We start from the raw sequence: 25,071 nt of genomic DNA on the forward strand, positions 1-25,071 counted from the left end.
CTATCACAAGTAGGGTTTACATTGGGAAAAACGCAGGCCAACTTATCTTTCGACATATGTGCCCCATGTCCCACCTTGAACTGAATCAAGGAATGATGGGCACAAATTGATGAAGTATTTACTAGCCGAAAAATATGATCCCATTGATCGTCTGGAAGCAATTCTTGGAATTCCAATTCGCAACCATCTTTAATTTACAAATAGATGTTCTTGTGCAGCTATTTAACAAAAGAAATAGAATACATTCTAACTATCGTATTCTGTTCTTCAACTGTTCAGAAATCCAGTTCAGCCTTTGATTAGCTAGTTTCCATGATCCCTTTCAACTGACCATGGTTCTGGTTTTGCACTCTTTTTCATCTCTCTAGGTTAATTTGAAAATGTACTATATTACATTTCTGTGTAACATTTAATAAAAGTGAATTAAAAGCATATTAAGATATTAATAGCAATAGCATCCAATAGGAAAAAAAATGTGCTAATCCAAAAGTGCTGGATTATTGCTATGTTATTGTACATGTAAATCATTTAATCAAAGCTACAGAAACAATGATAAAAAGTGGGGTTAGTTTCAGAATCTCACAAAATAAAACTGTAAAATTTATAGTTGTTTGATCCAAAACAAGATATTTCTCAAAATAATTTTGAAGCTTGATGTAACACTGGGGAGTTATTCCAGATAAAACATTGTGATGCTTCATAATGTTTTGGCAGTTCCCACTGCTAGTTAATTCTGCTCAACTGTATATTAATAAGAATATTGTTCTGAATCTTTCTGTAACAAGGCTTCTGACAGTATATCCTGTAGAATTGTTTCTGAACTTCTCAGTGCAACCTCCTAATGGCATTGCAAATGAAGTAGATCTGGATTCTTATTAAATGGTGAGATTGAATCTCCTTAACCAGCAAGACTTAATGATTGATTTAACATTGTAAAAAGAACAACTTTTTAAAACAGATTTGCTTTCCATTGATTAACAATTTTGTATAATGAGCTATATTCTAGTGGAATTATATCCCAGCATCACCTGCTGAAAGAAGAGAATAGCAATTCAGTGATGCAGAATTTGTCATTGGAGTTTGAATGATCGATTCTGTAATATGTATTTAATCTTCATAAAATGTAGACACAAGGATGAAGGTGACAAAAGATACTCAATAAGCAGCGTCATGTTTTTCTGTGACTAATACTAGACAATAAACTTTTGGCTGAGGTACCCTTATATAACTGCTTATGCCAAGAAAAATTGTCTCAGGAATTTAGATATTTGTGTTGCTAGATTAATATTTTTGTTCTAACATTTAAACCTTTCCATCCTTTTTCTACCAGGTGATAATCTATTGTCACAATATTCAAGTCCATCAAAAATATCCACCTGCTCTTCTTCCCTTGCTAGTGAGGTCAAGCGCAAGTGCACTGTGGCACGTACCTATGGCATAGGTGGTGTCTACTTAGAAAAGAAAATTCAGCAGATCACGGGCTTGACAGGCAAGACAGGCATGAGCGAGGTCATTGATATTAAAGGCAACAAGCAACAGGAATCAAAGAGTAGAGAAAGAATGAGGACCCTCTTCATGAGGTTCTGAGAGAGAACCTCTTCCAGAGACAGAGTTTTCAGCAGACAGAAAGGAGCCAGATGGAACAGCAGGACAGATAACAGGTGTTTCTGTTAAAAGTGCTGGACCTACTATAAGGACAAATCAACAAGGCAGCACCTCAAACAGTCACCTTTTGAAAGGTTGTACTCTAATATAATGAGGTATAAGGAGGAGTAAAACTATATGAGTGATTCTCCATCTTTTATGTATATTTGTTGTCAAAATAGAAGGAAAAGGAAGGAACAATTAACACGAAGCATCCTCTGACTGGTTCCAAAGATGGAGAACTATGCTACATTTATACTTGTTGGCCTCTATTTTCATATCCTGCATTCCAGGTTAGAGGAAGAACAATTGACCTATTCTCAGATATTTACTGATCTGAAATTGGCAATTTGGAAGTATTTGAAGATCTTCCTCATGTGATCTTCCTTCCAACTCTACCTTGTCTCCATCATTCTCTGTCCTTTAATTGTATTGGCTAAATTTGTGACCTGAGTTTTTAAGATATCAAGGGGACAATCCAATGTTTTTTCATTTTTCAGTGTAGCTCTGGTACACATTCCAGCAAATCATAATTTTGTATTTGCGTAGCAAAATTATGAAAAATCAAATGTGAAAGTGTTAGTTTTAGAATGCTGCAACATTACAGTAAACATTTTTTACGCAAACTAATTCTAATGTACTTTTAGGGATTTGAGTGTTTCACTATATTTGCATATTGAGTTACATACTTTGTCAAGTTGGATGAAATTGTACACTTGTCTATGAAATGATTCTGTACCATTAAAAGTAGGCAATTGAATAGAAGTTATGATTTTAAGGGGATTCAGGAATGTGGAGAAGATTAAGTTGGTTCCCCATCCTACCTTTCATTCTCTGAACAATAAATCAAGCAACAGCTCTTTAATACCCCGTTCATTCTATTTGAACAAAAAGTGCTAAGAATGTGAGGTTCAACACATCACAGTATATCATACCTCCACCTCTGTGTACAGTCTAACTCAGCGTGACTATAGCAACCAGGAATAAAGTCTCTTTTTTTTCCCAGTATCCCTTTTCCCTACATCCACTACTCCCTGGCTTGGGTGAAAATGTCATGAAGCAGCCTGATACTGCCCAGCTGAATTGATGCATTCATCCATTGAGACACCAGGAAGCAAGCATGCTTCCATTTTCACATAATGGCATGTCTACTGGGGCAGCTGCTGTTTTTAAAAATAATTTTTTGTATATACATTCAATTTTTCTGCTAGACATCACAAATTATAACTTTCTACACAGTTCTTCTTGGAAAGCACCTTATCTGGAATATCTGGTAATTCAGAGCACAGCTCAATGACATGTCCAAAACTTGTGCAATTAACAATAAGGCATGGTCCATCATAGCAGTATTCTTTTCTGTATATTCATACCAGTTAAAATTTCACATATGTAGCAGAGTTTAATTTGTTGGTTATTTTTCTCAATTTTTGTCCAATTTGACAGTTCATTTTATTTTTGAACTGTTTCATTGAAAGATTCCAAGACATCCAATCCTATTTTGTAAGAAAAAAATCTTAAAAGGTTACAGTTTAGAAGAATTCTGCATTGTCAATAATGCATTAACCACCACTGATATCACGTGATTATTTCTGGTATGATCACTATATTCTTGTTGCACCATAGTCCAAAGCATAACTTGGATAGAGTTCATTGTAAAAACCTTTGGTTACTATGTTTTTGAAGACTCGTGCCTTAGATTTTATTATATCACCTACTAAAATTGTTTCCGTTAAAGTTTATAAACACTGTATGAGAAAGAGCAGTAAGAGAGGAACGTAGTTAAGGATTCTTTTTTGGCCTGTCATTTAATTCATTGAAAAAAAATATTAAATCAGCAATACACAATGCCTGCCTGCCGAAGTTTTTAAACTTTGTCTCACCTTTCACATCGAGAAATAAGACTAAATGGGGTGATGACATGCAATTCCATCTTTTCTCATTTGTAACATAATTTTGGAATTAAATTTGGACGATTAAAGTGATTCGCTTGTATTTTAAGAATTTCCCTTCTAATTTCACAAATGAGTTGAAAATAGAGTTGCATGAATTTATGATGATTTTAGGTTCAGTTAAAGGATGCTTTATTTTCAAACTGGGTTTGGACAACAATGGTTGAATAAGGTAGATATAGCTTACGTCTGGAATGATCTTTGCTGCAGTACTGATCTGAACATAATGATTTATTTCCTATACTTAGGGTTTTCAGGGGTCCTAAATATATACCACCATAGCTACTTAAATTATAATGAATATAAATGATGACTGTGAAACTGATAATTGTAAAACCAGTTACTTTATCTACTTTAAAGAGAGAAACATCCTGAACATCTGTTTGGACTACATGAAATTCTATATCTAACATAGTTGCTTGCTTTTTTAGAGAATAACTGACTATGGGTCTAATTAGATCACAGAACCAACACAGAATCTGTTTCTGTGGCCCATTTTGACCAAGTTGTCAACCTGAGTTAGTTCCACTTCCATGTATTCAACCCATATCCCTCCATACCTTTCCTATCCATGCACCTGTTTAAATATCTTTTAACTTGACAATTGTACCAGGCTTTTCTATTGTCTCTGGTAACTTTTTCCATACACCCACCCTCTTTGTGAGAAAGATTCCCCTTGGCTCCCTTTTATATCTTTCCCCTCTTAAATCCGTGCTCTCCTGTTCTGAATGAATTTTAAGAAAAACATGTTTTCTTGGGACGGTGAGGGAAAAGGGTTTGGCAGAATTTCCCAGCAATATACACTTTGCCCTGTTATTGTAGATGATCTCATCCCTGAGGGATCTCATCCTTGAGGGATCTTCAAAATCCAAATGTCAACAAATATAATAGATTCAAGTGGAATGCAAGAAAAGTCAATATGAAGGTGTTAGTGATAATATACAGTTCTAGAGTAGGTGTGATGAACATGGCCTAAATTGTGAACGTTCCTGCAAGTTAAAGCAATGTTAATTAATTTATTAACTGTCACAATAAGGCCATTATGTTTCTGTGAACGTGACTGTCTGTATATAAGAAATGCTCACCTTCCTGACCTCACAGTTTTATATTTTTGACCCCACAATCATGTATCCTAAACAGTGCATCAGTCCTGTGTTTCGAACAATTGAACAGTGCAGCATAGGAAAAGTCCCTCAGCCCACATGTCTGTGTCGAACATGATGTCCAAATTAAACTAAAATTCTGCTATTTACATTGGATAAATATCCCTTAATCCTCTTCATAATTATGTGTCTATCGAGAAGGCTCTAAAATGCTGCTTCACATCTGCTACCACCACTACCCCTTGCCAGGTACACACCACTCTCTGCACATTTCCCTTAATCATCCTCTCCTTCACCTTAACTGTATGTCATCTCATACGTGATGTTTTAACCCAGAGGAAACTATTCTGAATCTCCATTCTAACAATGCCTTTTATCATTAATAAATCTGTGTCTGGTCTCCCTTCAATCTCCTATGCTCCAGAGAATAAAACTCATTAGTCCACTCTCTCCACATAACCTTTCCCCTTTAAACCAGGCAGCATCCTGGTAAACCTCTTCTGCATAATTTTCAAAGTCTCCACATCCTTCCAGTAATGCACAACCAGAATTGCACACAGTACTCTGAGTATGGCCTAATGAAAGTTTTATATAGCCTCCACAAAACTTTTTTTTTGCACTCAATGCCACACTCAATTAAGGCATGCATAACAAGCCTATTTTTTAATCACCTTATCTACTAGCATGGCCACTTTCAATGCGCTATGGACCTGGATCCCCAGATCCCTCAGCACAGAAATAATAATAAGTACTCTCCCATTGACTATATATGTTCCCTTTATATTTGACCCACCAAAAAGCAACGCCTCATACTTGTTCAGATTAAACGCCACCTGTCATTTCTTTGCCCATATCTGTAACTGATCCAAATCCTGTTGTATTCTTTGATATCCCACTTTACTGTCCATAACCCCTCCAATCTTTGTATCCTCTGCAAATGTACAAACCTACCCTCTACTTTATCATACAAGTAACATATCATAAAAAATAGGGGTCCTAACACTGATCTCTTCAGAACACCACTGGTCTCAGGCCTGCAGCTGAATAAACCTCATCTTCTAAGGGCCAGCCAATTTTGTGTCAAAACGATCAACTCACAAAGCCACATTGACTGTTCCTAATCTGACCATGACTTTCCAAATGTGCATAAATCCTATCCCAAAGTATCTTTTCCAATAGTTTCCCTACCACAAATATGAGGCTTACAGGCCTATAATTTCCCAGATTATCCTTTTTTTAAAACCCCTTCTTGAACAACTGACAATGTAAGCTTCTCTCCAGTCACTAGTGAGGACGAAAGGATTGTTGAGATCTTTTGGGTAAGATGCTTTTCATCTGTGTAAAATCCTCAGAACTGGCAGTGAGAGAGGTGAAATTTATCTCCAGGGCCTTGTGACAAGTTTGATATTGCCATTGGGCTTCAGCTGTCATTGGGTTTCTTGGTGTGTGGGGCCCTTTTCAGCAGTTTGCAAGATCAGTTCCTTCCCACATCCCTGAATTGGTGAGTTGAAGATGCCAAGGGCATAGCGCACAAGTTGGAATGAACAAGTAAGGTTTCTTGCCTTTATTCTGCTGGAGCAGAAAATGTCAGATTAGGAATCAGAAATTATTAATCTACCTGTCACTGACAACCTGTTCTGGTCACAATATTTAGGAGAGAAATTGAGTCTTTTTTGTTCTTTTACTGTCTAACATAATTCAACTGACCCAAAATTATCTTCAGGCACAAACACAGACATAACTAAACAGTGCCACACACTGAAATGGAAGCAACATTTCTCAAGTCAAAACCTCCATGTGAAATACTGCCAATTATGTAAACCTTTCTAAAAAAAACATTCAGCTTGGCGTGTGAGCATTTCTTGCACTTTTTCTACCCATAAGACATAGGAGCAGGAATAGGCTATTCAGCCCATAGAGTCTGCCCCACTATTTAATCATGAGCTGATCCATTTTCCCACTCAGGCCTACTGCCTGACCTTCTCCCCATAACCTTGGATTCCCTGGCTAATCAAGAATCAATTTCTGTCTTAAATATACCCAATGACCTGGCTTCCACAACCACGTGTGACACCAGATTCCACAGATTTACCACCCACTGGCTGAAGAAATTCCTCTGCATCTATTCAAACTGGATCACCCTTCAAGTTGTGCCCCCTTATCCTAGATTTTCCCACCATGGGAAATAACCTTCCTTCATCTACTTTGATCATGCCTTTCAACATTTGAAATGTTTTAATGAGATCCCCCCCCCCTCGTTCAGTTAAATTCGAACAAGTGCAGGCCAATCGATGTCAAATACATCCTTTCAAAGTAGTTGTTCAAAATTATGAAGAGCAGTAAAAGCTAACATTGTGAAAAATGAATGAAGAATAAACATATAGTGGACCTCTTCTCAGTGTTTTAAATGTATCATTGCAAAGTGAAGAGTTCATCTCTGGGTAAGAAGATATGCAGAATCTCAATGTTTTTCTGCATCATCGGTCAGTTGTTAGATTTCAGCATAAATTACCTTGAAACCAAAGTTTTAAAACTTAAAGTAGTCTTCGAAGTTGCCTTTAACCCACAACTTTTTTTAAAGGCAGAAAAGAGGCTGTGAAATCATATGCTTCTCTTAAAGAACCCCACCATCCAGGCCATGCCTGCTTCACTCTGCTACCATCGGGAGGAAAAAGTACGGGAGCCTAAAGACGATCGCTCAGCAGCACAAGGACAGTTTCTTCCCCGCTGCCATCAGATTCCTGAATAATCAATGAACCAAAGACACTGCCTTCCTTTTTGTGCCCTATTTAAAAAAAAATATTGTTGTAATGAAACCTCCACGTTGATGCAATCACAAAGAAGGCTTGCCAGTGGCTATACTTTGAGGTGTCTAAGGAGATTCAGTATGTCATTGAAGACTCTTGTAAACTTCTACAGTGGCGAGCATTTGGGCTGGTTGCAGCACTGCCTGGTACGGAGGTGCTAACTCTCAGGACAGGAATAAAATCCAGAGGGTTGTTAACTCGGACTGCGACATCACAGGCACAAGACTTTACTCCATCAAGGACATCTACATGAGGCGGTGTCTTAAAAAAAGCAGCCTCCATCATCAAAGACCTCTATCTCTCAGGCCATGCCCTCTTCACTCTGCTACCATCAGGGAATAGGTATAGGAGCCTAAAGACGAACTCTCAGCGGCACAAGGATAGTTTCTTCCACTACCATCAGATTCCTGAATAATCAATAAACCAAAGACATTGTCTTAGTTTTCGTGCACTGTTATTGCTATTTATATTTTTTATAGTAATGTCATAAGGTGGTTATTATATATATTATATATATAATATATATTTTTGCACTAATGATGCTGTTGCAAAACACTTTTTCATGACACTAAATTCTGAACTACCAAAAGCAAGTCGATTTAACATCAGATGAGACGCAACAATGTCTAAACTTAGAAATATAACTTTGTGCTATCAATTTCTGGATTTAATGAAGTAATATGGGGTAGAAAGTTATTCCACTGCAGAAAGTATATTGTATAAGCTTTCATATTAAGGTTGAACAGCTAGATTTTTCAAGGTGGGCGAGGACAACCCCGTGTGATTTTTTTAAAATAAAATGACCATGTAGTAATAGAAAGAGAAAGCTGCCTTAAGAAATTCTCACCAGACCAGCCAGCATTTATGGTCACAAAAATCAGAAAAGCATCAATAGTATTTTGCAGGGTGTGACCAGCACTAGCCTTCCATGTTATTTTCTTCCTGCCACCTCTCTCCTTCACCACAACACCCCTCACCATGCCATGCAAGCGCAGTACTGGATTAATTTCATGTTCTTACATTTATTTTGCAACTTCCTCTACCAACCTCCACCTCTCCAAATGAAAGTCAGCTCTGTCAATCAGACTAACATCAGGGAAACATCATTCCTGAACTCCATGACGTTCACATTGGAAATCTAGATTTCCTCATTGAAAAGGCCCTCCCCAAACTCCCTTCAGCCTTGTTCAGATAAACCCCGTTTATCAATATCAGAGATGATCCATTTTTGATTTAACCAGGTGACCAGAGCTGTTTGAATGTTGTTGAGTACAAAAACACAGAACTTGGCCTCTGATTTTATTCTAAATTGATGTGATAGATACTCTCATGGTCTTCTGACTCTACTACAAAAGCAATTGCTATGTTGAATCAGCATTTATGGAGCAAATGGATAATTTTATTCTTTATTTTCTGCTTGGCTTTAGTCCTGGCTCCAATCACGAGAATTGACCATTTCTCCGACTCGAGTCACAGTGAGATTTCATCGCGCTCCAGTATTGTCAGCAATTGCTCTGTTGATTCCATGTGCACTGCTATACAGGATGAGCGATGTTTGCCACAGTCCAGCAGCATCCCAGAGGCATCAGAACCTGCTGGAGGGAGAAATGTTCGAGCAAGCAGGTCTGCACAACCCAATACCAGGTAAGAGCAGCAAGGGGGCATTCATATAGCATTATACGTTTTTGGCATTCTCTCTCCCAGTGAGCCCTACATGTTTTCATTGTGCATCATCCACAGTGAGACAAATAGATCTGATTGGGCATTAATAATTTGTGGGAAATAGTGATTGTTCACCAAATGGATAGGAATTTCTTCAGCCAAAGGGTTGTAAATCTGTGGAATTTGTTGCCACAGGCAGTTGCGGAGACCAGATCATTGGGTGTGTTTAGGGCAGAGATCGATAGGTTGCTGATTAGCCAGGGCATCAAAGGTATGGAGAGAAGGCCGGGCAGTGGGGCTGAGTGGAAAAATGGATCAGCTCATGATTGAATGTGGGGCAGATTTGATGGCCTCCATAGTCTATTTCTGCTCCTATGTCTTATGTCCAGCAGTGCATGAGTGATAGGAAGTAATGAACATGAAATTCTTGTCAACATTCAGGCTGTACAAGATTGATTTTTTAAAAAAGATTCCCTGTCCATTACATGTCCCAAGACAATGGGTAAGATGATGAAAATAAAAGAAATTCTGGAAAAATTATGGAATTGTAACAAGATAAATACGTTATCGCTGTATGTTGGACTTCACCAGAGTTTTTATTTGGATGCTCTTTTATTCATGCAATTTCAGTTGGTCGACTGAGTTCATTTGTATCTCTGTGGAACTCCATCAAAAAGCCAGCCAGAAAGATGTTATTTTGTAAATCATCTTCTCCTAATTCTTGCATTACCATTTATTTTCTTAAAATTACCCTTTTCTCTGCTGAACTGTATTTTGGACCAATTTTGTATCACACTCAAGTTCTTCATAACAAATTTAAAGATCATGAAAAAATACACCTTCTCGATAGAAAACAAATGTGAAATGTTATTTTATGTAGGATAAACCATATTTTATAAACAACTCACAAGGAATAGTATCTAGTTTATTTTATAATGTGCCTGTTCTGCTTTTTAGTAACAGTGTTTATTCTCATTGGGGGGGAAAAAAACTGCAATGAATCATTTGGTCTATTCACTGATGTCATTTATTTGCATGTAAATATATGTAAGAATAATACCTGTACGTTATTTCATTGTTCATACATTAAATTATTCATTTTCAATATCACAATAGACGTAATTGTGCATCTCGACCACCATGTTTGACATCTGCATGGGATTACTGTGGACAGAATGGTGGTCATTTCATCACTGCTCCTCACAACATTGCATAAAACACACCAACATTAAATTGCAGCTTTGTGTAACTCGCTCTTCTGTACTTAGTATTCAAAATGGGTTCCAAACTTAAAGTGCATCCATATTTTGTGATAATTATCGTAACAGTCATATAATGGTGGAAGTAAAACTTGATGATGAGGATAGGGATGGGTTACTGAGACTAAATAATAGCTTTAGATCATGCTCTTCCTGAACAAGGGCACATGCAAAATTAATTTTCTTCATTTTGTGACATTGTCAGTCATTGATGCAATGCCCATTACTGGATGCGTATATCTAACATAGGTGACCTGTCATGCAGTTCATATAACCTTTATGAAATTTATCAAAGTGCAATTTTAAAAATCTTTTTTTTTTCCCCAACAAGAATCAGGAGTAAATTTATTTTAAGCCGTATCATTGACATCAAATCCAGAATTCTATCTCGCCCCTTTTTCCCTTTCTTCTCTCCCTTCCCTCATTGCTTGAATGAGGTGAAAGTTGTTGCTTTTGAAACTTTGCTGATACTGCAAAACAACTGAGGAATCTGGGTTTTATCCATAAAGGATTAATCGCCAACATGGCTAAAAATTGGTCAACCGTAATAGTGACACGTTTGTTTTCCCTTCAGTTCTTCTGTAATTTTAAGTACTGAAAAGCGAGGGTGCCTGATTATGGATACTGCAGTCACATCTTCAAGTAATGAAGAGTTGGGCCGCGAACACAATGATCACATCCAAATTGATGCAGCGGACAGTGGCCGTGGAAGCTGGACTTCATGCTCCAGTAACTCCCATGACAACATCCAGACAATCCAAAATCAGAAAAACTGGGACCTACTAAATGCTTCTAAATATATTCACACTTTAGATGGACCAATTGCAGAAATTGAACTGACAGAATCTTGGACCACAGGCTGTCACTTGTACTCTGGAGACCTGACTAAAAGCCCCAGTCCGATTCAGTCTAAAGACAGCATTGAATGTGTTCATTCCAGGGAAAACTGGATGTCTTCAACAAATTTCCATTTGGGCAAGTTTGAAACGGACTTTGGAACCCAAAACCGAATAGGCATCCACCAGACTACAGCTGAAGCATCTGGACGCAATGAGAATGTTTCAAATACTAAACCAAACATTGACCCCTCTTGCAAAGCTGTCACTTCAAGCTCAGAGAAAGGTCTCATAGGTAAGAGAAATCGCTTGTAAATATCTGACTTTCATAATACATTTTAATGTAAATCAGTAATAAAATGATAGCATTGGTTATTGTTATTGCAATAACATTTTGTTAGAATTGGATGTATAGTATTAAGATATGTACATATGAGTTAGGAGTAAAAATAGGACTCAGCCCTTTGAACCAACTCCATCGTTTAATAAGATCATCACTGATAGGAATCTAAAGTTACTGAAATGATTTATGATTAAGTGAATGCTTCTCATCATTATCCATAAGAAAGGTGTGAATGCTAAAGAATTAAAGCAGGGCACCCTGATATTCTGGAGCTCATCAAGAAAGTGTACAGAAAAGATTTTAAGCTACAAAGGATGCAGGAAATATTCACAGAAATGTTGCTGGGACAGGCGGGCTTGAATAATAAAGAGAACTGAATGGGCAGGGGAATTTTTCTCCCTGGAGCACAAGAGGCTATGAGGAACCTTCTAGAGGTTTATAAAGTGAGAGGATGCACAGGGAGTGAGGAAGTATGATAGACTATTCTGTATTTATTTTGATGGAAGAAGCTTGACTGGCAAGATAAATGAACTCAAGGCATGGATCGGCACAAAGGGTTGTGATGCTCTGGCTATTATGCAAAGTAGTTGAGGGTGGTCAAGACTGATAGGTCAAAGTTTGGTGGATATTGATGCTGCTGATGTGATGGAGGTAGAGCTAAAAGAGGATGGTGGATAGATCATGGTAGGACTAGGAGAGAATTTTCTTGGGAATATCCAGCGAGGCGAAATGGGTACAATTCAGAAGTAAGAAAGGCATGATCACTTTGATGGGATCACATCATACATCCCTCACTCGTCAACAGGAATGAGAGGAGCAAATATGTATGGAGATCCCAGCTGTAAGGATAATAAGGTTGCAAAAGTTGAGAATGTAAATCACCTTGTAGCGACTGGGACTGCCATTTGCTAAGATTTGAATTCGTCAAATGTGCCTAAGAAAGATTTTCAAGCAGCATTGTCCTCTAAGTGGGGAATAACACTAGACCATCTATTGGGAAATGGTTGGGGGGGTGGGGGGGGGGGGTGCAAGTGATTAAAATATCAGTGGGTGAACACTTTGGGACAATGTGCAAAATTCTATTATTTTTAAAATAGTAATGGAAAACAATAGGAATGGCCTACAAGTTGAAGTTTCAGACTTGGTTTGATGGCATTAGACATGAATGTGCAAAAGTTGATTGGGAGAGGCTATATGCAGTTAAAGGATTTTAATGTTTTTAGAAGTGAAGCTGGAAGAGTTCACTCCTTGTCGGAGTGGATGATAAGGTTCTCAGACTCTATGCCCTGTATGGTAAAATTTCCCTTAGTGTCCCTCATCTATCTACCTTGTGTACATTCCCTCAATTTTATACACTAACATCAGATTACTCCACAACCTCCTTCGCTCCAAGGAAAATAAATTCAATCTATTCAATCTCTCTGAATGACCATAATGCTACAGTCTGAACAACAAACTGATGAATTTCCTTTGCACTGTCCCCAAAGCAATCATATTCTTCCTAATGTGCCAAGCAGCACTGTCCATATTGCCTAACCAGTGTAAACTTATTACATTACATCACAGTCTTGTGATCTGTGCTACAACTAATGTAAGCAAGCATGCTATATGTCTTCTTCATTACATTATCCAACTACACTACTATCTTCAGAGATTTATGGATGTAGTCTAATAACCTTATGTTCATGAAGATTCCCTTATGACTTACCATTTATTTTGTATGTCCTGCCATTATTTGCATTCCCAAAATGCATCACCTTGCACTGGTTAGAATTAAATTTCACTTGTATTACTCCGGCCAACTTTCTGTTGATTGTATCATGTTATATCCCGAAACACCCTTCCCACCCATGTACACCACTCCACTTTTGATTCCTTTGCTGTTTACCTACATCAAGATGCAACGTTTGGTGGCCAATTAATCTAGGAGCAATCACGGGTGCAGAGAGAAACCAGAGCACCTGGAGAAAATCCACATAGTAGTGGATGAAGGGTGGAGTTGTCTTTAAAAACTCCTTGCAGGACCTGAAGTCAGGATTAAACCTAGGTCTCTGGAGCAGTGTTAAAACTAGAAAATGGTAGAAATGCTCAGAGATCAATCAGAATTTATTGATACTCTATCCATGCCTTTCAGTCATGAAATTCATTGTTCTGTGGCAGCACCACAGTGCAAATGTTGCAAAAAAATTCAAAAGGTGCAGACATTTCAAATATAAATAAATATAGTGCAAAAATAAGAGAATGTGAGGTAATGTCTCTGGTTCATTGTCCATTCAGAAATCTGATGGCAGAGGGGAAGAAGTTGTCCTCTTTCCTGATGGTAGCAGTGTGAAGAAGGCATGGCCTTGGGTGGTGAAGGTCCTTGAAGAGAGAGGTTGCTTTCTTAAGACATTACCTCTTGTACATGTCCTCGATGAGTGAAGCTTCAGGAAGTTTCTGTGGAAAGAGAAACAAAGTTAATATTTCAAAACAAAGATTTTTCATCAGAACTGAGGAAAAGGAAGGATCTTTGACTTGTTTCTTTTTCCACAGGGAAGAGATGAGGGCTTTAGGAAGTGAATACAGAGCCAGAAATATACAAGGTAAAAGAAACCTTGATTCTATGGAGAAGCTGGGATTCTTCCCTTTAGAGCAAGAAAAGAGTTAAAGTGACCTTTAACGAAAGTGCTGATATATTATGGATTTTTCATTTAAAAGAAAATGGGAAATATAGTAGCATTGGGTCAGTATTCAGCGGATTAAATTAAATTAGTTTGAAAAAGAAAGTGAAATGTTTTCATGACATGATACAAGTTTGCAGTGCCTTGGTTGAAATGGTGATAGAAACTGATTTTGAAGCAAAAGACAGTGCAAAAGTCTGTGAGGTATTATTTGGTTTGCACTTTCAAGCCAATCAAATGGCAGATTCCAGGGTTGTAATTTTTTTAAATTCTGCAATTATATCAGATGCTGATTTTGATAATGAGTCTAATATAAGTAAAATGTAAATTTTCTTTGCATATAATTCTTCAAATCAGCGTTTTGATTAACCTTTATTTTTTTCAACTTACTAACATTTCACTTCATAGATTTTATCATCTTTCTGACTTTTCATCAACCTGATTAATCTATCAATGATTATCTCTTATGCTAGTGTATTGTGTTACTGCAGCACAAAGGGATGGTAGGTATAGAGAGCCACCACCCACACCTCCAGGATACGTGGGAATTCCGATAGCACATATAAAGGAAAGACATCACCACCTGCACTTGAAACCTCCAGACTATAGCGTTGCATTGAAAAGGTCACGAATGGTAGCACAAACTTCTGACTCAACCAGACTGCCGCAAACTCCCGTCGCTAGTCAACCAGCATCAACCAACCATTCTCAAGTTCTGAGCACACCTCAGTGGCATAAACTGTCGAAGACTGACCTTGGAGTTGCACAGCTTAACTACCAGGGTCTGCAAGATAATGGTGATGATGGTAAGTTGCCCAATCTAAACCAGCTTAGAAATAAAATGAATAGCATTTATACATTAGTCACTCTTCATTGGCTTAATTTGAACTTTTAATTTACTCCATTTCTATATTAGCTGGTCACTTTTGCAAAGTAACAGAGAATGTTCTATAAATACTCTCAAAAATAGTTATATTTAAACAAGCATTAATATTTTGAATGATTTTTCCCCTTATCTAGAATAAACATTTCTCCTTCTTCCAGCCATTCAACAGCTATGAGTGGTCAGACTGCACTTGGAGTATTGTGAGCAGTTTTGGGCCCCTTATCCAAGGAAGGATTTGTTGGCATTGGAGAAAGTCCAGAGGAGGTTCATTAGAATGATCCCTGGAATGAAAGCATTATAATAGGAGGGGTATTTGATGGCTTTGGGACTGGACTCACTAGAGTTTAGAAGAATGAGAGTAGATCTCATTAAAATCTCTTGAACACTGAAAGGCATGGATGGAGTGGTTCCTTTAAAAAAAGTACTAAACCTACCCTACTCCGTAACCCTCTATTTTTCTTTCATCTTTTAAATGTCCCTAATGTTTCAGCCTTCACCACCATCCCTGGCAAGGCATTCCAGGCATCCACAACTCTCTGTGTTTAAAAAAAAACCCTGATGTCTCCCTCAAGTTCTCTCCCTTCATTTAGTACATAAATGACCTCTGGTGTTTGCTATTCCTGCCCTGGGGAACAGGTGATGGCTGTCTACCCTATCTATGCCTCTCATAATCTTGTAGTCCTCTATCAAGTCTCCTCTCATCCTTCTATGCTCCAAAGAGAAAAGTCCTAGTTCTACAAACCTTGCTTCATAGGACTTATTTTCCAATCCAGGCAACATCCTGGTAAATGTCCTCTGCACTCTCTGCATAGCTTCCGCATCCTTCCTATAATGGGATGAACAGAACTAAAAACAATATTCTAAGTGTGGTCTTACCAGATTTTGTAGAGTTGCCACATGACCTCACTACTCCTGAACTCAATCCCCCTACTAATGAAGCCCAGTATCTTAAAAGCTTCATAACTATCCAATCAACCTGTGTGGTGACCTTGAGGAAAGTATTAAGTACTGACCATTAACCCTATACTCAGCCTTCTGGTTTGTCCTTCCAAAATTCATTACCTCACACTTCTCTGGATTGAACTCCATCTGCCACTTTTCTGACCAACTCTACATCCTGTCTACATATCTTCAGCTCCATTCACAACTCCTCCAACCTTTGTATCATCTGCAGACTTACTGACCCATCTTTTTGCCTCTTCATCCAGGTCATTTATAAAAATTACAAATTACAAAGAGAATAGATCCCTGCGGCACTCCACTAGTCACCAACCTCAAGGCAGAATACTTTCCTTCCACGACTACTTTCTACTTTCTTCCTGCAAGCCAATTTTTTTTATCGACGCAGCCAAAGATCCACTGATTAGTATCTCGTGGGGGGATGGGGGGAAACAACCTTGTCAAATGCCTTGTTAAAATCCATGTAGACCAGATCTACTGCCCTACCCTCATCAATTTCTTTTGTGACTTACTCAAAAAACTCAATTAGGCTTGTGAGCATGACCTTCCCTTCACAAAGCCATGCTGTTTATCTCCAAAGGTTTGCACACCAGAGGGCACAACTTCAGAATACAAAAATATCTCTTTAGAACAGAGAAAATTATTTTCCCAGAGGGTGGTGAATCTATTGAATTCATTGCAGTGGGGGACAATTATATCATTAGGAATATTTAAGATAGAGGTCGATAGGTTCTTGATTAGGAAGGGAACATGTATTTTTGGGAGGAGACAGGGGAATGAGGTTGAAGGGGATAGTGAATCACCCATGGTTTTGTTCCTATGTCTTATGGTCTTTATATGTGATGATGCTTTGCATGTTTAACTTGGTATTTTGCCAAATCCAATCTCGGCATATTGCCAGAAATACTCAACAAGAGTCCAACAAGACCACCTGATTTTCTTTTCTTCCATTTGCTCCATCCAGAACTTTCTGGCATAGGCTTTGCATGTTCCCATGAGAAAGCAACCAAAATCAGAATTGTGTCAAACCACATCTGCACCTCATCTTTCAAATGCACTGCGCTGAATTTTATTCATTAGCAAATGATCATCCATCTGAACAAATCAGGAGATGTTTAAAAGTCTGATCCTGTAGAGTGTGCATTAGATAGGGGTTGTTGTACTTGTTCTCAGTGCTTCCACTGATCCACTGCAACACCACCCCCAACCACCCCCTCCTCCCTAGCCCACCCTACCCTACCCCCCAGTCCATGGAATTCACAAAATAATTTAGTAAATTGTTGATCTGAAGGCTCTTCATTGGTCAATCAACTCTTCTGAATGCAAGGCAACACAACTTCCTTCTTTTATTAACTTGAAAATTCAAATATTTTCAATGTTTTTTTGTATTTTTTTTTCACATAGATGAGAGATTTGGCTTTTAAGTTTAAATATTTATTTCACATTTAAAATCTAAATATTTCACTTTTAGAGTTAATATTCTGAGGTTTTTTGTGTTGACTGAAATAATTGAATGGAACGAGTTTATCACAATCCCAAAAATGATACAAAACTCAAAAGTCCACTTAAATGTATTTCACTAATGTTTAAACACTGATGTAATAACCATCTTCAGCAGGAAACAATTTTTTTTTTATGTGCGAGTCTGGAAGTCTGTTGTATGTCTGTTTGACTTTGACAAATAACAGGATTGCAGAATTATTATAATAATGTACGTTAGATGACAGTTCCTTGCCAATCAATAAATTATTACTCAACCGCAAAAATGTTGTTAACTTCCTGAGTGATCGTCACCACAAACGTTGGAAGACAATACCCATATTATGAACACTTAAAATGATCCAGTATTGATTTAAACAACCCTCTGCAGTCAGCAATAAGGATAATATGCATGGCTTTGATTTCAAAATAATAATCTTCAGTGATTTTTATTTCAATCCCAAAACTATTCAGGACAACAGGGCGGCATAATTATCATAGTGGTTAAGTGCAACCCTGTTTCAGCTCCAACGACCCGGGTTTGAGTCTGGCCCTGTGTGTGTAAGGAATTTGTACATTCTCCCCATGTCTGCTTAAGTTGCCTTCAGGTGCTCCAGTTTCCTCCCAACCTTCAAAATATACAGGGGTTGTGGGCCATTTGGGTGTAATTGAGTAGCACGGGTTCGTAGCCAGAAGGGCCTGTTACCATGCTGTATGTCTAATAAAAAATTGCTTTATTTGCAATTATTTCTTAATATAATGATTAATAATATGGTCCCAGATAAAATGAAGGAATACTCACCATCCTAATTGCTGTTTTAAATTGAAATACCTTATGTTTATAAGGTTTGACACAGAAATATTAAATTTAAGTATTGTGTTTTGTGAAATAATAAACTGTATACTCTACTTTTCAGAAGACGAGCAGGTTTCTGCAGTTTGATGCTTGGATCATTCTGTGTTTTCATTGCAACAGTGGAGCACTGGACTTGTAAGGACCACAATGTTGTTGTTTTTCTCAGAATGCAGGCAGCTGCTTTTTTGTGTGTATTCTGCCTTAAAGCACATCATCTTTGTGTCATGTTCTGCATGTGGCAAGACCATGAGGGCCTATCTGTTTCGTCTTTGAGTGGAAAGTAATTAAATCATTTTAGTTTTCCAACTTGGTAAGCAGTATTCACTCTTGCTTTCTGAAGTGCAGTATTTGGTAACATTTATCTTGCCAAATGCTTTTTTTTTAATTTTGGGAGTATTAGACATTAGATATGGGCTCTAAAGTAAGTTTAATTAATGAATTGTATTGTAATTTAATCTCTTGTGCTTAATTGGAGTATGAGCATAAATACTGTACAGATAACTAGACTGATTAGGGCGTTTCTGTTAAATTGTTACCCTACATGGGTGGTGACCAACTAAGGGTGGTAAATTATGCATTTTGTGTTGATTTAAGATTTGCATGGCAAACAGTATTGCATTTACATTTGGTCATTGGTAGGTTTTCTGCTTGCATCTCAGTTTAGTGATCCCTAGTAAAACACAAATTAACATTTATTCAATTTTAATTAAAGCTATATTGATTCAGGGATTGCAGGTAACTTTCAGCAACATTGGGAATTCTTATTCTCACAATGCCTTGTCTGTCAAGTGTTGGAATATATTGTGTAGCATAAATTTTCTTATGAACTTCTATTATGTTGTGTTTGCACAAATGGCAGGAATCTGGCTGATCCAGCCAAAGACAGATGTAGAGGATCTATTTATAAATTGACTACGGGGAAGTGAATCAAATGAATGGTTTGTTAATTTGAGCTATGATGCAAATCTGCTGATCCTCAAAAATATCTAAGTTGCTGAAAACATCATCTCAGTCCGTCACTCTTTATTTGAGCAAGCAGAAAATTAAGCTGTATTTTTTAAAAAGCAATGTTTAGGGTGTAGAAGTCTCAATAATTGTTAATTGCTGCATCTTCCTCCTTGTCTCCAAAACTCAAGAGTGGAGACTAGCCATCACCAAATTATTCTTTAAAACTTCAAAGTAGAGCAGTTTTAAATTATTAATTTGTTGGTCTAGTTATTTGTATATATACATATGTATGATCATTTGTGTGACTGGAAAAAACATTTGCATCAAAAGTAACCTCTAAACATAATCTTAATTTCTGAAATTAGCTAGTGATGACATTACTTGCCTTTTTAAAAATCATTCACTGTGGCATTGTCTTTGCACCTTAACTGGTGAGAAAAGTTTACAAGGGAAGCAAGGTAAATTTATTGGGTTTTTTTCTAGAATTAATTCTAGTTTTCCAGATTGTGATTGACCATTAATTATGGTCAGGAATCATGGACATCATCCCTTGTGCCTTTATTTAGTCATAGGGGCAGCAAGGTTTATGAAACTAAGCAGTAAATTGAAATAAATACAGTATTATGATTGCCAGAAGCATCCTTATTAAAGGATTGAAATGCTTCCTGCCCCTTTAATGTAAATAAAAAGAGATATATAAAAAAGATAAATGAGGTAAAAAACCTTGATTAGCTTTCTTTATATCCAGATTACAGTTTGGCTTGCATCTGCTTGTCCTACTGTGACTGTTTAGAAAAAAATAACTGATCATATTGATCAGTTCAACAAGATTATGTAGTATTCATAGTAGAAAATCGTTTCAATGCTTAATTTAAATCTTAATTTAAAATCCTTCAGCCTTGGGTGATTGCTTGCATTATTTCCCCCCCCCCCTTCCCCCCACCCCACAGTGTCATTTGCTAATGGTAATTTGGGTTTTATTTTTGATATACATATATATAAAAACTGGAGTGCACTTCATGGACTATGTATTCAAATCAAAATGGATGTTAAGCATATTGAATAAGCTGCACAATCATTGTAAATGTACAGGTATTAGAGAAATGTTCTGCAATGTCCATCCACAACAAAAATTATAATTGTAAAGATATGTAATATTAACTGATGTTTTCTCCTACTTTTGATACTACTTGTAACTTATGTCTTTTAGAAAGACAGTTCATGTCTGTATGCTTTTTTATACTTTTATCAGTGTATATATTTGTTATATTTTTGTTGAACAAATGTTATAAAATGTATTGTTTATTTCTGCAGATTTCATTAAAGTGAACGAATAAACCAATAAAGAGGCAATGATGAAAGATCATCGTCCTTTTAAACTGGTTTTTCTTAGGTTGCGCCCATAACTCTTAAGAAGGTTCTGTTTCTTTGGAAGGCTTGCTTCAATTTGGCAATTCACTTTCTGACATCCAAACTGGATTCAATTCGGACACATCATGAATTTGAATCTGAAATCTGAATTTGTAACTCACTAACTAGACATAGTTCCTCGAAAGCAAAGATTATATGATTGACACAAATGCATTTGAATTTGTCACCAATTTCATGCAAATAGCTCAATAATCCCACAGGCCTCTACTGTGGTTTTACCTCCTTATTAATTGAGCATGACCTGCTTAAGGAGGCTTTTGCTTGAAGTTACATTCCTCCTGATTAGAATTTGGATGACATTTTAACTCAATTGCTTCTGTTCAAATTTAAAAGTCGAGTTTGATTAAATAAGTGTCTTCACAATTTTCTCAAGAAAAGATTTGGCATGTTGATAGCTTGTTGTAGCAGAAGAGCAGTGTACCTCAACAAGGAATTGGTCAAATCACATTGAGCTATTTTAACTGCATAGATATCTCAGTTGCTTGATGTGAAGCCAAAATGAAATGACAGAACAAGATTGTTTCATACTATTCTGTTTCACAAAGTTTCACAGATCCAATTATAACTGGCTCTATTAGGAATGAGCATTTAAGGTGAGCCATGATAAGCACATGCAAACCATAAATCTTTGGAGCATTGTCTCACTTTAATCAATGCGAGGAAATTATTCTCCATTTTCCCCACATCTGTATTGTGAGCTGTTTAGTTCAGTGGTTCTCAACCTTTTTCTTTCCTCACATACCACTTTAAGTAATCTCTATGCCATCTGTGCTCTGTAATTAGTACGAGATTGCTTAAAGTGTCACGTGTGTGCAGCAAATAATGTAGGGGACTAAACATTTCCTATCCTGAGATGCTGTGAGCCAAGTGTCAGAGCTGAACCTTTCAAACGGTCAGTAAGCTGGAGTGGAAACTCTCATGTTTTCATCTGGACACTTGCTATCTCATAACATCATCAAAGAAACAAGGTATGTTATGGATAACAGGAAATTATTACTTTGTCCTCAACTGGTGAATATTTATTAAATGATTTGTTAACATGTTTTCGACTCCTGATGAACAAAAAAAATCTGATCTCCATCAGAGCATCTTTGTTTTTGTGATGGTTGGACAGGGAGACATAGTACAATGGAATGAATAATTGTATTAATCAAATTGTAATGGGCATGATCTTTCAGATCATAAGCCAAGAGGCAGCTGCAGTGAATAGTTAAAGTTTAGTCCAGGTCACTTTTCCAAGAAGTCAAAGGCAGAATAACCTGAATGGTCAGCATTCTCTAAAGAGAACAAGAACATGTTGGAATTAAAAGGGTAAATTGCAAGGCAACCTCAAACAGGATTGACTACCATTTGGGAGAGAAAAACCAGCAGCTGCTTCTAGGAGTTAATAAAATATGCATTATACAACATTCAGAGTCCTAAAAGAGCACAATAGTTTGGAACATTTTGTATCATATTAATATCCCATTAAGGTGCATGACATTCTTACATGGATAGACCTTGAGTATTTTAAACAGTTAGTCAACCAATAACAATAAATCTAGTGGTCAATTAATAAAGATTAAAGTCACAAATATTTTAATCCTGAATGTAGATTCTTAACTCAAATAATTTTTCAATCCTTATAGTCGTTACTTCCAAGATGTTGTACGTACTGTACACAAATCCTACCAAGTTTGGCATTTATTTGCCATTAATTTTATATGGTGTTGTGATATTCTGAACATTTATTGTTCTTTTTTATGTAACCACAATAAATTTGCTCGAACTTTAATAAGGAAATATTTCATATTATTTAATGGGTTATTTTGAATCATGGTTATTCATGGTATGATACACACAGCAATTGAACTTTAGGTCTTGGACCAAATCTTGGAAGGAATTGTTTATTTTAATAATACGTTTTGGGTCATTAAGACTGAGGCTGTCTTACAATATTTCAGCAGATTTAATAGCTCTATTGTTTGTGCCATGAGACCAATGAATTTCGTATTAATTCCTAACCTTTCCACTGATCTTTTTGACTACTTTTCATTCATCCATTTACAGTACATTGTGTCAGTATTCCGTTCTCCTACATGTTTATGTTCCCCTGCTGAAATTTATGGAGAAGTTATAGTAATCTTGTATGCAAAGCCACATTTTTACACAATGGAGTTAGAAAAAAAATTAGACCAAGTTTAAGGACAATAAAATGAACCAAGTATATTGAAAACAAAAACTGCATTTAAGCAATAAAATTGAATTGGCAAAATAAATTAGAAAATTCTACTGATCAACAAAGAAATTAGATGGCAATAAGAAATAATTAAAATGATGATCAATGTCGTACAGGAAAAAAAAACAAATTAACCCATGGATGAGTAAGGTGTGAAATCAAGACGAAAATAAAGTGACTTTGTCTGTGAGAGAGAATGGTAAAAAGGGAAGAGGAAAAAGCCAGCTAAGGGCTAACAAGAGAAGCTACAAGTTACATTTTGAATAAATATATTAAAAAATAGTTATTATATAAGAATTAAAGAGCAAAAGAAATGCAAATCAGTCTCCTTGGGACCACTAATTAATATATACAAAAAAAAGGGAATGATAATGAAATCGAAGAAATACAAAAAAGATGTTCACATTTTATTTACCAGGATGACTAAAATAGCTCAATAATGGCTAAGGAAACTTAAAAATAAACAAATCAGCAAATGAACATTAATAACATTGGATAACAAAGATTTTAGGGGCTAAAATGTGTAGAGAATTTACTGTTAAGTCAGCATCGTTTTCCATCTTGCATGGTTGTCGAAGGCATCCCAAATTAGCTTTTACTTTTCACGGCCATCTTTGTTGTTATGTGCATATGTGATTCCAGGATCATGTGCGGTGCGTTCAAGTGGTGAGGAGGCAGTTTTAGAAAGGATATAAAACAGGGTGAGTGAGATGGCCATACTTCAGTTGACCATGATCATAAATGTTACTGGAAGTTTCTACAGATATTATTTATGGATGTTTTATTTCAACATTAAAGAAGATAATTTCAAGTTTATGTGTTGGACTAAAGGATTTAAATACATCTGGACGTATTGAAACTAATTGAAAATGTGTCACTAGTAAGTGTCTCATTTCACTTAGCCTTCAAGTGACTATTAATTGGATCAAAGTCCTATATGCTTCTGGAACACTTTTGAGTGTATTTTGTGGATTTTGGGCTGCTGATCAGAAAAATCACCTTAAAAATTTCCTATCATGTACTGTTTTTTAGATATAACATACTTTTGTGATTCTCTGTTATATTTTAAGGCTACTTCAAGAAGACAAATCCATGAACTGCAGCATGTCATTGAAATTCATTTGCACTTGGACGTCTTCCCTGCTGATCTTGGTGCAGGTACAAACATGAAAAAGGCTTCATCAGGACATTGTGACCATGGAAAAGTGGTATCATGGCAACTGGAATCTATCAATGCTGGTTGACTATTGTTGGACACTGACATGAGAGGCATCAGATGCTGAGCACAAATGAAAATCAGCAGCAAAACTTTTTTAGATTAGTTGAACTAACACAACATGTCAGCGTCATTGTGCAATTAAATATGTTAAATTCAATAAAAGATAATTTAATGTTTCTCCAACTTCCTAGGTGATACAGCAAATCTGAAATTATTTTTGTGTTCAGCTTGAAGTTATCTGTCATAATCACCATTTTCTTTTCAGGAAGCAATCCTTTTGAAACAATTTGTTGTCCAGTATAATTATCTCTCTCACACACCCTAATAGCCTGAATACGCCTGAGATTGTTTGATCTTGGAAGCTAAGCAGGCTCAGGCATTGTCAGTACTTTGAGGGTGACTGTCTAGGTTTTGGTGAGGGGCGCAGGACAAAGTGGAAACACTCTGCCTTACGGTACACAAAAGTTAAAGAATTTCATGTGTGTTACATGACAATAATGGAACCTCTACGCACACAGGCACACATATATTTGTGTGTGTGTGTATATATGTGCATAGTGATGTCAAAGTCCAGCATCGATAGAAATTCATCTAGACAGTGGTATTTTTAAAGTAGTATTTTTAAAAAATATATGGACTTCAGTTAAGGCCTTCGATAAGGTTCAGTAATGAAAGGTTAGTTCAGAAGGTTTAAGCACTAGGTATTAACTTTGAGATAGTCGAATGGATTCAACAGTGGCTGGAAGGGAGATGCCAGAGAGTTGTAGTAGATAACTGTTTGTCAAGCTGGAGGCAGTAACAATCGGTCTGC

At 36.8% G+C, this 25,071-nt stretch overlaps 1 protein-coding gene across 15 annotated transcripts in view; it reads left to right on the top strand.

Moving 5' to 3' along the window:
- Positions 1-24,418, top strand: part of LOC138743262 (rap guanine nucleotide exchange factor 6-like) — a 235,964-nt gene extending 211,546 nt beyond the window's left edge. For 10 of the 15 annotated variants that reach the window (XM_069898256.1, XM_069898263.1, XM_069898261.1 and 7 more), the window contains 4 exons: positions 8,931-9,147; positions 10,999-11,555; positions 14,737-15,069; positions 18,506-20,666. In XM_069898256.1, the coding sequence (XP_069754357.1) occupies positions 8,931-9,147; positions 10,999-11,555; positions 14,737-15,069; positions 18,506-18,531 (1,133 nt within the window). In that variant the 3' untranslated portion in view covers positions 18,532-20,666. Of the gene's footprint in view, positions 1-1,330; positions 3,490-8,930; positions 9,148-10,998; positions 11,556-14,736; positions 15,070-18,505; positions 20,667-20,706 lie in introns of those variants that run through there. The other 5 variants (XM_069898257.1, XM_069898258.1, XM_069898260.1 and 2 more) reach the window with 5 other exon arrangements.
- The last annotated feature ends 653 nt before the right edge of the window (positions 24,419-25,071 follow it).

This window comes from Narcine bancroftii, chromosome 9 (assembly GCF_036971445.1).
Source record: "Narcine bancroftii isolate sNarBan1 chromosome 9, sNarBan1.hap1, whole genome shotgun sequence".
NCBI classification, from domain to species: Eukaryota; Metazoa; Chordata; class Chondrichthyes; order Torpediniformes; family Narcinidae; genus Narcine; species Narcine bancroftii.